General features: G+C 39.3%; 1 protein-coding gene across 1 annotated transcript in view; it reads left to right on the top strand.

Annotated features, from left to right (window-relative positions):
- The window catches only part of MYOM1 (myomesin 1), a 138271-nt gene that overhangs the window by 45615 nt on the left and 75597 nt on the right, over positions 1-17059 (top strand). Inside the window, exons 8-12 of the mRNA XM_061170465.1 lie at positions 1578-1666; positions 1778-1840; positions 5477-5641; positions 7702-7863; positions 14532-14673. Of these exons, the coding sequence (XP_061026448.1) occupies positions 1578-1666; positions 1778-1840; positions 5477-5641; positions 7702-7863; positions 14532-14673 (621 nt within the window). The remainder of the gene's footprint in view (positions 1-1577; positions 1667-1777; positions 1841-5476; positions 5642-7701; positions 7864-14531; positions 14674-17059) is intronic.

Genomic DNA, 17059 nt, shown 5'->3' with positions numbered 1-17059 from the left:
TATCCTTTCAGAGTTCCAAATCTACGCCATCACTATACACTTTTGCCTTTAATCAGTAAAGGCCGATGAAGTTTGGGGTGGGTGACATTGCAAGTAAGCTGGACTTAGAGAAATTGTTCTCTCCTTCAGCTCACCAGGAACTGTGGGAAACTATGTGCCCACCCTGTCAGCCTGTAGATGGACACAGAGCCTGACATTGGGATGTTTTTAAAGCAAAATCAAAAGCAAAATTTGAAAGCAGAATCCACATCAAAATTTCCAAGTTTTCAAAGGTTTATCATGTCTCCTAATGCGGTTTTGAAATCCAAGCCTAGTTATGTGGATGAAAAAGTTAAACAAGCTCCCAGCATTTTCGGTTCAAATAAAACCATGACATGCTGAGATGTCAAAGTAAAATTTACGTCATTCTGATCTCAAGAGATTCATAGCCTTCTCAGGTCAGAGCAGTTGACACAGGTGATGCTGGGCTTAAAGCAGAAAGAACCCTGGGACCCTGGGGCTTTCGCCAAGCATTGACCCCTTCCTAAAGTTGCATCCATTCTGCCAGTCGGAGATTCTACCGAGGCGGCAGCGAGCTATGTGGTTGCTTTATAATTAAATAGCTATGGGAAAGGCAACTGTATTGACCCTCCTGGGGTTCTATTGATGTCTGTAGATTTCAACAAGAACTAAGATTTTACAAATGAAACTAAACCCAGAGGAACAATGAAGAACACGAACACTGGCAGTGATAAGACACAAAACAGCCTTCTTTGAAATCTTAGCCTGTTCATCTCTGTGTGAGATCCTTCTCTCTCTACTCCATTATTAACGACATCCCAATTTCTGCATTATAACTTAGAGGAACTTCCAAATGGCACTTCTTGTGTTGTTCTGTGGGCCTGAACCTTAGCAGAATTGAAAGTTAAATAACTTATTTGTACCGGGATCCGTTTTGTGGCTCAGAGAGTCTGTGGGCGTCTATAAGGAGAGGCTGTTTCTTTGTCTCTTCATCACCCTGTAACCCCCCAGACTGAAACCCACCCTGAGGGAGGCCCCAAGGTGCTTGGGGTCTTACCTGCTCCAAAGGTACATGGCTGGACATTTTCTGCTCCTGATACAACTTTAGACCAATTTTTCATCACACTGTTCACACTGTAATTTATATGCTTGACACTTTGTTGACTTTTTTTTTTTTTGGACATTTTAAATGAACCCAGGTTAGGGTCACGGTGGACTATAGCTGTTGGTAGATAGATCTGTTGGTCTGTATAACACCACAGGGTGCTGGGTCAGAGAGAATAGCTTTATCAAGAGTGCCAAAGAGCTATGTGTCAGTCAGTGACTTGCCCTGTGCCTTGTTAGCAAAGAGATCCTTGATGAAACAGCTAGCAATTACATCGGTCCTCCGTATCTGAGGAGGCGGAACCCGCCGATACTGAGGGCCGACTATTTTACACCATTTTACTTAAGGGACTTGAGCATCCGCGGATTTTAATATCCATGGGGGTCCTGGAACCAATCCCTCGCGGATGCTGAGGGATGACTGTACCAGAAGTGTCACTGCACTGGGCACTCATTTCCATCTGTTCTTTCAGATGTGATTTTGAAGACACCGCTCAGTACCGGGCCTCGGCGATGAATGCTAAAGGAGAGCTTTCAGCATATGCTTCGGTTGTGGTAAAGAGTAAGTTTGCTGGACTTGTTTTATTCAAAGTGTATTCTTAAAAAATTTATTCTCACTGCTAAAAAATAAAGTCAAGGAACAGTTGGCATGCTTTTCTGCTTTCTTTTCTAGGATATAAGGGAGAGTTTGATGAGACTTTCTTCCATGCAGGGGCCTCCACCTTGCCCCCCATCTGTAAGTTTAAAAGTATATTTGCTGTGTCATCTCTGTACAATACTGCATAATAAGCTATTCCATAATGCTGAAATAAATACATAGTCTATATTATAATATATGCTAGTATGTGTGTAATACTACCTGTGGTTGGTTTTATTTTTTCAGATTCTTTGGTTACTATATTCTCTTTCTGCATATAATTGCTTTGCTCTGGTTTTATAAATGCCCAGATGTGACAGGCTAAAAATGGTTTTAAGTCTTAAAAGCATTTAAAATGCTTTTAAGTCTTTCTGTGTTTAAATTGAGAAAGATCATTACACAAACCTGTGCAGAGTGATTTAACCACACACACACACACACACACACACACACACACACACACACAGCCTGGACTATATCAGAGCAGTTTTACTCATTCTTAAATATCCAGTTCAGTATCAACTCCTTGAGAAATCCATGTCTGACCCCACTGCCACCCCAGGCCCCACCCACTCAGCGTTCGGTGTCCCCAGTGAAGCTGTGGCACCTTCATAAGAGCATCAGTCTCCCTGGACACTGTTAACTGTTCTCTCCCACTGACCCATGAGACACTTGAAGGCAAGGCTGGACCTTTTATCTTTAAATCCCAGCACCTGATGTAGAGTAGTATTTGATGATGAATGAATAAATAAATACATTAATTTATGAAATGCAATTTAATGAGGTGTAAATGTGGTTTAATAACAAATTATTAACAATATTCTGATCCATAGTAATTTGTAAATTTGTGAACTTCAATCATTTCATCTATATCAGAACTTCTTTTCATGGGAGGCAATAAAAGTAAAATCCTTATTGTTGTTCAAGTAATTTGATGCTTACACTGTTCAGACTGAAAAAGGTAGTCAAGCCCGAACTTCTTATTTTCCAAACATTAAAAAATAAGTGGTAGTTTTAAAAATGGTTGATGAAAATACTTTCTCATGGGTCAATTTTTCGCCTAACTAATTAGTTTGATGTCTGTAGATGACCTACTCCATCGACTTCATGGAATGGCTCCTAATTTTAATATTCTAAATTGTAATCATTGGTATCAATCCCATGGGCAAGAGGGGATGATGGGTGAGAGTGTAGGAGGAACACATCCCAAATCATGTCCTTCCCTATCATTTGATTTATATTGAGATAGAATAGCTGGGAAATTTGAAACTATGACTTATCCCCAATGTCCCCAAGATTGGCCTATTGGTCATTCTACAATCCTCCACACGTATCCTGTTCAGTCCCATTTCTATATCATCATCCATGTTTTTCCCATTCCCCTCTTCTCCATCAAGCCAGAGTCTGAAAGCCCAGCTCAATCTTACTTCTCTAACTTCTTAATCTTTCAGAGCCTCCTCTGGCTCCTGAATTGAGTGCAGTTGTTCCCAGCATAGAGAACGGAGGGCTTTTATTCATTAATTCAACTAGTATTTATTGAACATCTACTGTGTGCCAGGTACCAGTTTAGGTGGTTGGAATATGCTGGTAAATATCATGGATAAAGCTCCCTGCCCTTGGTTCTGCTCTGGTAGTTAATATGTATTGATCAGTTGTGCCAGACTCTGTACTAGGACATTTTTTTGTTTGTTTTTTTTTGAGCTGGGAGACAGCACCCCCAGCTTCACTGGTGATTTGCAGTTTTTTGTTTTTTGGTTTTTTTTTGACTGCTCCGTGCGGTATGTGGGATCTTAGTTCCCTGACCAGGGATCGAACCCATGCCCCCTGCAGTGGAAGCTCAGAGTCTTAACCACTGGACCTCCAGGGAAGTCCCCTAAGACATTTTTTATATGCATTGATTCATTTAATGCTCTCCAAAGCTTATGAACTGGGTGCCTTTTTATCTGTGCTATGCAGATGAGGAAACAACTTAGAGAGATTAAATCATGGGTCAAGACCACGCATAATGGTAGAATAGCGACTTGTAACCTGGTCTTTCTAATTCCAAACCATATTCTAAACCAGGGGTTGGCAAACATTTTCTGTAAAGGACTAGATTGTAAATAGTTTAGGCTGTGTGGGTCTGTGTCACAACTATTCCACTCTACCACTGTAACACAAAAGCAGCCATCGGCAATAGATAGATGAATGAGCATGGCTGTATCCAGATAAAACCTTATTTATGAACACTGAAATTTGAATTTCCTATGACTTCTCCCATGTCACAAAATATTATCCTTCTTTTGATTTTTTCAGCCATTAAAAAATTTAGAAACCATCCTTCATGGTACAAAACAGGAGGCAATCCAGAGATGGCTCACAGATCTGCCAACCCCTGACCCAAACCAGGCCCTCCCTATAACCCTTATCTCTACTCCCTGAGGCAGCTTTGGAACCAGCCCAACTTCCCAATAAACAAGATCTGTTCAAGTTGTTTTGCGTTTTGACCTCAGTGGGACATCATCGTATAAAAATGGGGCAGATGGGACACATGCTTCAAAGAGAAGTCATTTCCCTGTTGGTGAGTGGTTGCCTGGGGACACACAAAGTCAAGTCAACCCCATGTATTGGTTGAGAGCACAGGCTCTGGAAACAGCCTGCCAGTGTAAATCCTGGGTCTGCAGGGTGCATATGGGCAGTTATCTAGTCTCCTCATGCTTCTGTTTCCTCATTGATAACATGGGAATAATAATGGTACTTACCTGATAGGGTTATTATGAGGCTTAATTGAGTTGATAGATATTAAACACTTGGAATAATACTTGGCACAAGGTGAACTCAGTAAATGTTAGCTTGCATTTTCAAATTAATTCTAAGAGGTCTTAGGAAGAGAATTGAAATAGGAGAAAAAGGGCCTAAGTTTTAGAGTTGGGCAGTTATACATTTGAATTTCAGTTTCACACATGATGCCTTTGAAACCTTGGCGTTAGCTATATATTATATTTGTGAACTTCTATATCCCCACCTGAAAGAGAGGAAAAACTAGTAACTATGCCATGGAGTTTTTGCAAGGATTAGATGACATGTCAAATGTGAAGTTCCTGGCATGTAGGAAGCCATCAAAAATAGTCATTATTCTCCCAGGCCCTTTCCTTTGAGAAAAGAGAAAATAAAACCTAGGAGAGTTTATGGTGCAGGTATTTACTCAATCTATAAATAAGATATTTCTAAGAATGATATTTTAAATTTTGTTTTCTCCCATTTATATTTCCTGTATTTTTTTAACCCAGATCATCAAAGAAGCTGAAGCTACTTACTAAAACCTCAATTTTTATGAGAAATCGATATGGCTATTTGTTCCAAGAGTACAAGCAGTAAAGTTTAAATGAACTCAGAATGTAACATTTTAATGTGCATATACTGCAGCTATATTTAAGTCTAAGCTAAGTGTGGTGTTCATTTACATTTTATGTAAGGCGTTAAACCTGACTTTTTAAATTCTATTAATTATAATAGTAAAAATAAGCATTTAGCTTACCTGACCAATGAAGCAAGAATTTCCATACACAGAATTTCCATTTCAATATAATGATATATGTGAATATGCTACATACTTCTTTTATAAGACTTAATTTTTGCCCAGATAAGTCACTTGATAGGTTTGTTGTGATTGCTTTCTGCCTGTGCTTATTAAAATGCTTGTGTCTCTTTGATGACAAAAAGTAAATTACTGATGTTTGTTTTTGTTGTGCCCAGTTGCTGTGACCCCTTACGGTTATGCGTCCAAGTTTGAGATCCACTTTGATGACAAGTTTGATGTGTCTTTCGGGAGAGAAGGCGAGACGATGAGTCTAGGCTGCCGTGTAGTTATCACTCCTGAAATTAAACATTTCCAGCCGGAGATCCAGTGGTACCGAAATGGTGAGCCTTACTAATGAATTCTCACTAGGTTCTTATTTGCAGAAGGTCACAGCCCAGGCTTGGCCCCAGAGCATGAATGTCCATAAGAGTGCAGTTCTCTTTACCAGAGCTGGCAGAATCTGAACGTTAGAGGACATAACCTTTTGGATGTTACAAAAGCTTTTACACATATATCAGAGTAGCAGAACTTTCACAATATATTTGTGGAGATTATAATTTCTTATCACCAAGTAATATAGGGAAAGGATTACAAAAAAATGTATTCTCATTTTGCAAGTTGGATGTATATTCATTTTGTAAGTTAATTTTATTTGGTAAAATAAAGTGGAGTCCAGTGAAGTCCAGTGGGACTATGGAGCATGCCCATTGGTCCCCAGACACGGTGGGTGGTGGTCAGCATGCTCACCATGCAGTTGGCCTGAACTTCAGTGCATGTGTGGGCACCGGGCAGTCTGGGCCATCCCAAGGCCATGGCTGAGACCAGGACCTGGGCCCAGAGTGAAACCAGTCACGGCAGCAGTAGCGTTGCTGGACGGCGTGGCCCTAGAGGAGAGGAGGGGCCCCACGTGGGGCAGTGTGGGCGCCCACAGCGGGAGCCGAGATTGCCTGTCCACCCCCAGAATGCGTCTTTGTGGGATCTGCACAGATATGAGCTTCCTGGCCTGAGCACCGTGACAGGAACTGCCAGCAATCACACAATAAACTTTGTCCGTAAAATATTATAAAATAAAAGCATGTACATAGACATTGCAGTAAGGCACATAAGGCAGTTCTTAGAATTCTTCAGAGTTTAGACTCTCTGGTTATGAAAACTGCCACAACATTGCAAAGCAAATATTCACAGGCTTGGCAATAAAAATTAAGTTTAAAGACTGTCACATTCAATGAAAAAGAACACTATTTCCATACGAAACTTTGGATGAAGCAGTTATTAACAAGAAAGATAATTTTTAAATTAATTTTTCCTCATAATCAAAGATACAGTGAGAGAATGCATAAACAGGCATTTGAATTATATACAAATCATGAAGTCATTTTCAGTTTCTCGTATGACCACAAGTTACAGGACGTGTAAGAGAAAACATTAGGATGCAATTATGTAAATTTACATTTAAAATTAAATTCAGACTTACATGAAACTATTTGTATAAAGAGTTAAATCTTTTTAGAAAAAATTGTTCCTCAAGAATCGTCAGCTCTGATTCACTTTGTTATAAAGTAGAAACTAACACACCATTGTAAAGCAATTATACTCCAATAAAGATGTTTAAAAAAAAAAAAAAGAATCGTCAGCTCTAGAGTACTAAAATTTATATTTTGAAATGGTTTATCAGAAGATTAACCCAATGTTAACTTTATAGCACCATAACTATATAATACTATAATGTATAAAACTATATATTACTATGACTATGTAATACTCTTAACATCTGCATTAATAGTTGCATCAGCAGAAAGATCCTTCTTAAAATAAAAAAAATCAAAACTAATTTATGATCTTGCATTTGCAAAGAGTCACTGATGTTGCTTTCAGTTATATCAATTTAAAATGAAGTTACTAAAAGTAACTGAGTTTGCAGAAAAGTACGTAAAAAATATCGTATTATCAATCAACGTATCACATTAATAAAGTATTATTTTTGTATGTAAAATTATGGCATAAAAATATTATTTTTTGCAATTTGTATTACCCTATCATGTTTTATAAGTAATAAACTATTTTTAGAGGACAAAGCCTTATATTTTAGTACCTTGACTGTGTTTTTTTTCTCTGCTTTTTGAGCAAGGGGTCTTGTAATTTCATTTTGCACTGGGCCCTGCAGATTATGTATCTGGCCCTGGTCCCTTCACTTCTACTCTAACATTTTAACCAATATAAACATGGCAGAATGACTCAAAGCCCTATAGACTTCCTCTAATATTCAGATAGCTTTCAATATAGAAGAAGAGGAATAAAGAGAGAGAGAGAGAGAATTGGGGGGAGGGAAGAGTGGAGGGGAAGGAGGAAGAAGAGAGTAATGAGAAAGAAACCAGTTAATTTGCTTACTTTTGTTCCCTAGGGGCTCCTGTTTCTCCATCAAAATGGGTGCAAACACACTGGAGTGGAGATCGGGCAACGCTAACATTCTCTCATCTCAACAAGGAAGATGAAGGTCTCTACAAAATCCGTGTACGAATGGGAGACTATTATGAACAACACAGCGCTTATGTCTTTGTTCGAGGTAAGACCTAGCAAAAAGCAGAACATCTGAGAATATTTAAAACACCGAGGCCATGTCAATCTATCCAAACATATTTTTGGTAACGATGAAAGAGCCAATGTAAAAATTTAACCCTGAAGGCACCAGTTGGAAGGTGACCAGTTTCCAGACTATATTATTGTCACTAGTGTCAGTACTTTCCTCATCTTCAATGAGCCCCCCGAGCAGTGCTCTGTAGGTGTCTGAGTAGAGAGGCTAAATCCTAGTGATGCAAAAAGCCGTCTCAATTTGAAGAAGCTACAATAAAAGAGTGATGGGGACTCACTCTTGAATATCTATTTTGGAGAGCAAATTTATTACTTCATTACAGGCCTTTTCTTTATAGCTTTAGTTTTAATGAACTAGGAAACAAGATGCTACAACTGAATTCTTAAGACAAACTATAACTGTTGGTTTTAGGAGTCTTTCTTTTTTCAGCGATGTCTCTAACAGGTCAGACATGTACAAGTGGGAATGTTATTTCTACATGAGATCCTAGCACATCTGGAAGACGATGAACACTTCCAGGCCACAAAGGCAGTGCTCTGTGTTCTTTTACGTGATGGTCAGTCAGATATGGCCACACGAGGAGACAGAGGAGGGGCTCAGGAAAAGAGTGTATTATACTCATAGGTCCTAGAGAACCACCCAGGGCCATATGGGGAAGCAAAGGCACTACTGGTTGGTCAGGAGGCAGAAGAGGCAGAGGGAGAGCTTAGAGCGCAGTCTGTATTGGAGTTCCCGTGGAAAAGGCATGGCAGGGCGGGGTAAACAGTTCAGGATTGGGGTGTGAACAATTTCAGCAGACGCTAAGCTACAGGGGTCGTACTTAGTTGTCTGGTCCCTGGTGCTGAGATGATTAAGGCAGAGGAATATTTCCTCCTGGAGTACATGGGCCAGATGGAGGAGGTGAGCTCTGGATGGGTTAAAATTGGCTAGCCCCCGGAGATGGGGGCAGAAAATCTCTCCCTACCCAGAAAGGCTTTTAAGACGTCAAAACGTCACAATATACAGAAAATAAACATATAAACAATACAGGTAGACTTGCTAATTTTTTATCTCTTGTACATTAAATAGAACCATAAACTCCTAGGTGTTTTGATGAGGGTGGAACATTAGAGGTCATGCAGGTGTCCTTAACTGGGGTCCACAGACACCCAAGGGGTCTGTGATTATAACTGTACTTCAGTATAATTAGTTTCTTTGGTAAGCGCATGTATTTTATTTTATTTTATGCATTTAAAAACATTGTTCTGAGAAGGGCCCTCTAGGTTTTCTTTACCACTTTGCCAAAGGAGTCTAAGGCACACAAAAATGTTAGGATTCCCCTTAATTTTTTTTTATAAATTTATTTATTTACTTATTTTTTATTTTTGGCTGCATTGGGTCTTCGTTGCTGCACGCGGGCTTTCTCTAGTTGCAGTGAGCGGGGGCTACTCTTTGTTGTGGTGCATGGGTTTCTCATTGCAGTGGATTCTCTTGTTGCAGAGCACGGGCTCTAGGCGCACGGGCTTCAGTAGTTGTGCCACACAGCCTCAGTAGTTGTGGCGCATGGGCTTAGTTGTTCCATAGCATGTGGGATCTTCCTGGACCAGGGCTCAAACCTATGTCCCCTGCATTGGCAGGCGGATTCTTAACCACTGTGCCACCAGGGAAATCCCTCCCCTTAATTTTAAGATGCAAAAACTAAAGCTCAGGAAAGTAACATGATTTACCAAAAGCCTCACAGTTAGAAGCAGAAGTGGGACTAGGATACAGGCCTTCTGATAGCTAACCCAGGATTTTAATTAGGGAATAGGTTAATCTGCTGAAATGAAATTTTAAAAAAAAGTTTATTTCTGTCCTATGTCCATCAATCCAGAGGTAGGAAGGGGGTCCAGGTGGTTCTGCTCAACTCAGTCATTCAGAGTCCTGGCTCCCATCTACCTTGTTGCTCCACTGCCCCCATGGTGCTGTCCTGTGTTCCCATTCCAGCCTGTGGGAAGGGCAGAGATGCGGGGACGCACACATCACTTCTGCATGGTGAACACTCTACCACACATCCACAGGGAGGGAAGCTGGGCAACATGTTGCCTGCAGAAGCTCAGGGGTTCTGGTACTAAAAGGAAGCAGGAGGAATGGATACTGGGGAGAGACAGCAGTCTATATACCACACCAGTACTGAACAATAACAAATGATCATTGAATCCTGCCACGGATTCGCAACTGAGAAAGGTGCACGAATATCTATGCCAGCTGAAAAATGGGTCAGACTTCCTCCTACACAAAAGCATTTGGGAAAAGTCGGATCTTGCGAGGGGAAAAGAGAGGTAGCCCTCTGGGTCAGTTGCAGTAAAAATGGACCTCCTGGAAGTTACCAGCAAGTATGTTTGTTTAAACAAAGCACCCAGATAGACCTGGCCAGATGGTAACTGAAAGCAAACAGAGTCTTTGCCTCTGCTCTCAGTCTGACCTGAACCAAAGAGTATCTCTGGTGACTCAAGAAACACTTAAGTTATGCCTTGAGGATTCCCTTTGTGGACTTTTTCTGGGAACTCTGACACAGTCCAGGGTTTCCTCAGCAACATTTCTCAGTGCCCACATCCAGAGTCGTGGCTCTCTGCAGGTTGAGGCCAGACTTCAGATGACCAACCACAGACAGGGGGAAGGGATTGAAATTTATCATTAAGCCAGTTTTCATATCCACAAAATAAGGGAAGATTCTAAAATGTATCAGATGTTGATGTGAGAGAATTGAAAAGATTCATGGGGAAGACAAAATTGCAAAGACAAATTTCAGAAATCGAGTTGTGAATTTAACTTTTAGAAAAAGATTTCCCCTGTAAGTTTATTTTAAATGATACATTTTAGATTTTTTTTAAAAAATCGTTATTGAGATATAATTACACACCATAAGAGTCAACCATGCTAAGTGGACAGTGCTTTTCAGAATATTCATAGAGCTGTGCACCCACCATCTACAATCCAGCTTAGAACATCCCCTTCACCCCAAAGAGATTTCTTGTGCCCCTTCCCCACTCCCATCCCCAGTCTAGCCCCCAGACAGCTACTAACCTACTCCCTGCCTCTATAAATTGTCTTTTCTGAACATTTCTGGATATAATATGTGATCTTTTACTTTTGTCGTTTTTCATGAGCCTATGTTTTGAGGTTCTTTATGTTGGTACTTTGTTCCTTTTTATTGCTGACTAATATTGCACCGTATGGATATGCCTCATTTTGTGTGTCCATTCACCAGTAGATGGACAGTTGGATTGTTTCCACTCTCTGACTATTATGAATAATGCTGCTATGAACATTTGTGTTCCTATTCATGGACCTAGGTTTTCACTTCTCTTGGGTAGATAGCTACAAGTGGAATTGCTGGGTCGTATGTTAAATTTGTGTTTAACTTTTTGAGAAACCGCCGAAGTGTTTTAAGTGACATTTTATGGTGTTTTTTTTTTTAAACTTTGAGCTGCATGAGGCCATTTCAATGCATTTTTTAGAGCTCTGGTATTTTGCTGCTTAGAAAATATCTTCTGAACCAGAATGATCAGTGTAGAAAGCACCATATGTCTGCAGAAACACATTCCAGAGCTGTACATATTTGGCCAGTTTTTTTATTACATACATAATATGTGTTCTTTCTGAAAAAATAGATAATATAAATAAGAAAAAAAGAAAAGCCATCATAAGTCTAACATCCAGAGATACCTGAAGTTATCATTTTATCACATATTCTTCTAGACTTTTATATATTCTTTCCTCCCCTTCCCACACACATGGCAGGGAGGAAAGAAAGATGATACAGTGATAAAGGATGGGATATAAATGTCATGCAAAAAGAATTACAAATGAAAAATAAATTATGAAAAAGTTTTCACTAGTAATCAAAGCAATAAAATTAATCTATCACACTGAAAAGATTTACAAGGTTTTAAAATCCATTGGGATGAATGAACGGAGGGACCAGCACTCCTACACATTGCTGGTGAGTGTAAATCAGTTTAGCTTTTCTCAGGGTGTTTTGCCACTATGTATCAACAGCGCGCATTTCCCAACGATTCTAGTTCTAGGAATTTAAGTGGACAAAGCTGAAAAAAATGTTTGTTTGGGGGAAAATCTGGAAGGAATCTAGATATCCACCAATGGGAACTGAAAATAAAGTATAATAAATATTCCATATAAACACACAAATACTGCACAGCAATGAAAACTAATGATGTATACTTACTAATATGAAAATATATCAAAAAAACAGTTTACATGAAAGTATATAGTCCAATCCCACTTTTATTTAATTAATTAATTAATTAATTAATTAATTAATTAATGGCTGTGTTGGGTCTTCATTTCTGTGCGAGGGCTTTCTCTAGTTGCGGCAAGCGGAGGCCACTCTTCATCGCGGTGCACGGGCCTCTCACTATCACGGCCTCCTTGTTGCGGAGCACAGGCTCCAGACGCGCAGGCTCAGTAATTGTGGCTCACGGGCCCAGCTGCTCCGCAGCATGTGGGATCTTCCCAGACCAGGGCTCGAACCCCTGTGCCCTGCATTGGCAGGCAGATTCTCAACCACTGCGCCACCAGGGAAGCCCCAATCCCACTTTTATTTAAAAAACAATCACTTTTTTAAAAAATTGGAGTATAGTTGATTTACATTGTTGTGAAAAACAATTACTTTTGAGTTTATAAATATAGGGGAAAAAAATCTAGAAAAATCTAGGCAAATATGTTAGTAATCTCTGAGTTATGGAATTAAGAGGGATTTTAACATGTATTTTTTATTATCATATATTTTACAAGCAGACACTACTTTTATACTAAAGATAAACAATAAAATTACTTACATTTTGATAAAAGTTATTAAATAGCCTGTGTCAGAGGTCAGAATATAAAGAGTAGCAAGCTAATCTTTGGCCTAATTAATCAAAGCTACAAAAAGTTTGACTATTTGGAGGGTTGGGAGAAGGAAGGGCAGAGGCTAAGAAGAGGACTGACGTTGCCCAAGTGGGTGCTGTGGGCCAGACGCTCTGTAGCAGCTGCTGGGAGCCAAGAGCACAAGTGTGAAGCAATACAGCATGGTATTCGGATTTGGCCTCCAGCAGCTGCTATACAGAACCGTGTTTTGAAAGATTGTCAAGTCCACATGGCAAATGGCATATTCCAAGCAATTTTATGGAAATGCTGAGAAATGGCTCCCTAAATGTCTGCTGTCTGCCAGGCTCTGTTACATACAATGGATTTATCTATCAACACCAATGTTGCTGGTTGTTACATTATGGGCTTTTTGCTAAAAAGGGACATGGCTAGAGGTTGCCAGCTGTGCCCCTCGCAGCTGAGCAGCTATTAGGTCTGTTAACTTCAGCATCTCCGCCTCCATCCTAGCTCTGCTCCACCTTCACCATCAGCAGACCTTCTCCCCACCTTCCAGTGCTCTGAAAACCTAAAAGGAAAAAAGTTTCTCCCCACCAAAATGCCCATTTGCCGTTGTGTGGCATGCAGGAATTCTGCATTGTTTTAGGCATGATGATTTGGTTACACTCTCCTATAGCACTTATGCAGGAGATATTATCCTGCGGGTTCATGGGTTCATGCAGGTTCATGGGGCAAGAAACAGAATGTTCAAAACCAAAGTGATTTAAGATCTTCACAGATAATGCACAGCCCTGTTAGCAAATGTTTCAGTAACTTAGAGTTACAGAAGTGTAGATCATAGGAAAAGAAAGTGTTTATTATTCAGTCAGCAAGAGTGTTTTCCCTGGGTGAGTGGCTCCTACATGTCTCAGCCTCCTCTCCTACTAATTCCGGTTGTTAAAGGGTTGACCAGATGTCAAGAGGAATTGGCAAATGTGGTTCCCCTCCCCTTGGGACTCTGACTCTTATCTTAATCATTTTCACTTAAAAGGCCACTATCTGGTTATTTTCATTCCCCTTCCTTTCCTCCTAAAAACACCCCTGAGTCACTGATTTATCTGTGCACACACTGCTGAGGGGACCCACTGTCAGAGGATCCCATTTCATGAACAGTCACTGAACTCTGTTTCTTGTATAATCTTAGACTTTTACTAAACTCAGATAAACTAAGCTCAGATGTGGCTATTTCATCAGAGTTACTTTCGCAAGGATCTGCAGCTTGGGAACAAACATTTAATTAAAATGAATGTTTTTGTTTGTCTTCCAAAATGGTGGTCCCAGCATAGGGATGGGCAAAGCTTCTTGGTTCTTCTTCTCTTGTGGATGTATCTAGAAGGTGACAGAAGGGGCTGTTTGTTCCCCTTTGGAGCCATTCATAGTTTCCGAGTAACACTGCACAATAATTATCTTAAGAACAGACTTCCTGACATAACTTATATCAGACTTTTCTGATAGCAGTCCTCAACGTGTCCTTATTTATTTTCTTTTAGAACATTTTGGGCAGGCAAGGGCCATGAGGCAGAGGTCATGGGTCCTTTTCAGAGCCCTTCCTAGCATAATGTTCCTTGTACTGATGGTGAAAAGCACACATTGTTATTTTGGAAAGCAAATAACAAAATTGAAGATTGCTCAACTGGGCCAAAGATATAGCCACTGCGGTGGTGTGGTAAGAAATGTCTGCACTAAGACCTTGGCCTTTGGGGCTGACAGACCACATCTGAGAGGGTTAACAGGATCCTTCTGTATCCCCACAGATGCTGATGCAGAGATTGAAGGAGCTCCAGCCTCTCCCTTGGATGTGGTGTCCTTGGATGCTAACAAAGATTATATCACCATCTCTTGGAAACAGCCGGCTGTGGATGGAGGGAGTCCTATTCTGGGATATTTTATTGATATGTTAGTACTTAGTCTAACTTCAGTTAAAGTGATTTGGCCATAGAGACACATGCTTGATTTCTCCCACCATTTCTAGGTGAAGTGTTTTCTTTACTGGTCTCCTCTCCCTCTTTTCTCTGTGTCTCTGTCTCTGTCTGGTGTGTATGTATATATATATGTATATACACATACCTACCTGTTTACCTAAATTCCAAAGATAATCCTTGAATTGTACTACCAACCCAAGTCACTAATTTGGCAAGAATATTATGAATTTGTTCACCTAATAGAGGCCACTTTAGAAATGAAATAGCTGGTATTCAATATACTTAATGTCCATATTCTTAGTATGTCAGTAATTTAAGAATATTAATTAATTTAAAGAATAATACTCTAAGAATACTAACAAAATCTCATTTATATCACAGGATTCAAGTTTGACAAAGAAATAACAAATATCCATAGTATTAAACTGTGTTTTATCTACAAATCGTTGCTGTTTACATTCTCCAAAACTTAGAGGCTTTATATTTATAGTAAATGGGTCTTACATATCCAGTGAATTATCCAGTGAGCTTGGCCAATTTAGAAACAAATTTAGATTATTGACCTAAATACATTATTGTCTGACTTAGTTTCTTTTCAAATAGTTGCTCCAATTCTCTTCCATTTTTGAGTAATAAACCCTGACTGTAAAAACCACTAGGGGCAGATAATCTATGCCACTGTAGTATGACAGGTTTGTACCAAGGTGGATTAAACTTAATATTTATAGCAGTAAGTAAGTATATGCCTACTGGGCTCAATACCAACTAGAGAAATATTTATAATAGATTATACTTTATTTAACCGTACACTAAATGTTTCCTCGTTATTTCATCATTGAATAATGATGAACTGTGAAGTTTTAGATATATCCTTTTTTTAAAAATATGCATCTGTATTTTAATTAAAAACATAACTATCTACCTTTGTAAAAGTATCCCTCTATGTAAATGCACCGTTTTTTTACAAATCTAGTAAGATTCTTTTTTTTTTGAATTTTTGAATTTTATTTTATTTATTTTTTTATACAGCAGGTTCTTATTAGTTCTCTATTTTATACATATTAGTGTATATATGTCAATCCCAATCTCCCAATTCATCCCACCACCACCACCCACCCCACCACTTTCCCCCTTTGGTGTCCATATGTTTGTTCTCTACATCTGTGTCTCTATTTCTGCCCTGCAAACTGGTTCATCTGTACCATTTTTCTAGGTTCCACATATATGCGTTAATATACGGTATTTGTTTTTCTCTTTCTGACTTACTTCACTCTGTATGACAGTCTCTAGATCCGTCCACGTCTCTACAAATGACCCAATTTCATTCCTTTTTATGGCTGAGTAATATTCCATTGTATATATGTACCACACCTTCTTTATTCATTCGTCTGTCGATGGGCATTTAGATTGCTTCCATGACCTGGCTATTGTAAATAGTGCTGCAATGAACATTGGGGTGCGTGTGTCTTTTTGAATTATGTTTTTCTCTGGGTATATGCCCAGTAGTGGGATTGCTGGGTCATATGGTAATTCTATTTTTCATTTTTTAAGGAACCTCCATACTGTTTTCCATAGTGGCTGTATCAATTTACATTCCCACCAACAGTGCAAGAGGGTTCCCTTTTCTCCACACCCTCTCCAGCATTTATTGTTTGTAGATTTTCTGATGATGGCCATTCTGACTGGTGTGAGGTGATACCTCATTGTAGTTTTGATTTGCATTTCTCTAATAATTAGTGATGTTGAGCAGCTTTTCATGTGCTTCTTGGCCATCTGTATGTCTTCTTTGGAGAAATGTCTATTTAGGTCTTCTGCCCATTTTTGGATTGGGTTGTTTGTTTTTTTAATATTGAGCTGCATGAGCTGTTTATATATTTTGGAGATTAACCCTTTGTCCGTTGATTCGTTTGCAAATATTTTCTCCCATTCTGAGGGTTGTCTTTTCGTCTTGTTTGTAGTTTCCTTTGCTTTGCAAAAGCTTTTAAGTTTCATTAGGTCTCATTTGTTTATTTTTGTTTTATTTCCATTACTCTAGGAGGTGGATCAAAAAAGATCTTGCTGTGATTTATGTCAAAGAGTGTGCTTCCTATGTTTTCTTCTAAGAGTTTTATAGTGTCCGGTCTTACATTTAGGTCTCTAATCCATTTTGAGTTTATTTTTGTGTATGGTGTTAGGGAGTGTTCTAATTTCATTCTTTTACATGCAGCTGTCCAGTTTTCCCAGCACCACTTATTGAAGAGACTGTCTTTTCTCCATTGTGTATCCTTGCCTCCTTTGTCATAGATTAGTTGACCATAGGTGCGTGGGTTTATCCCTGGGCTTTCTATCCTGTTCCATTGATCTATATTTCTGTTTTTGTG

Source organism: Eubalaena glacialis, chromosome 15 (assembly GCF_028564815.1).
Source record: "Eubalaena glacialis isolate mEubGla1 chromosome 15, mEubGla1.1.hap2.+ XY, whole genome shotgun sequence".
Taxonomy (NCBI): Eukaryota; Metazoa; Chordata; class Mammalia; order Artiodactyla; family Balaenidae; genus Eubalaena; species Eubalaena glacialis.
Note: the sequence above shows the minus strand (reverse complement) of the source record. Positions and strands in the feature narration are given on the sequence as shown.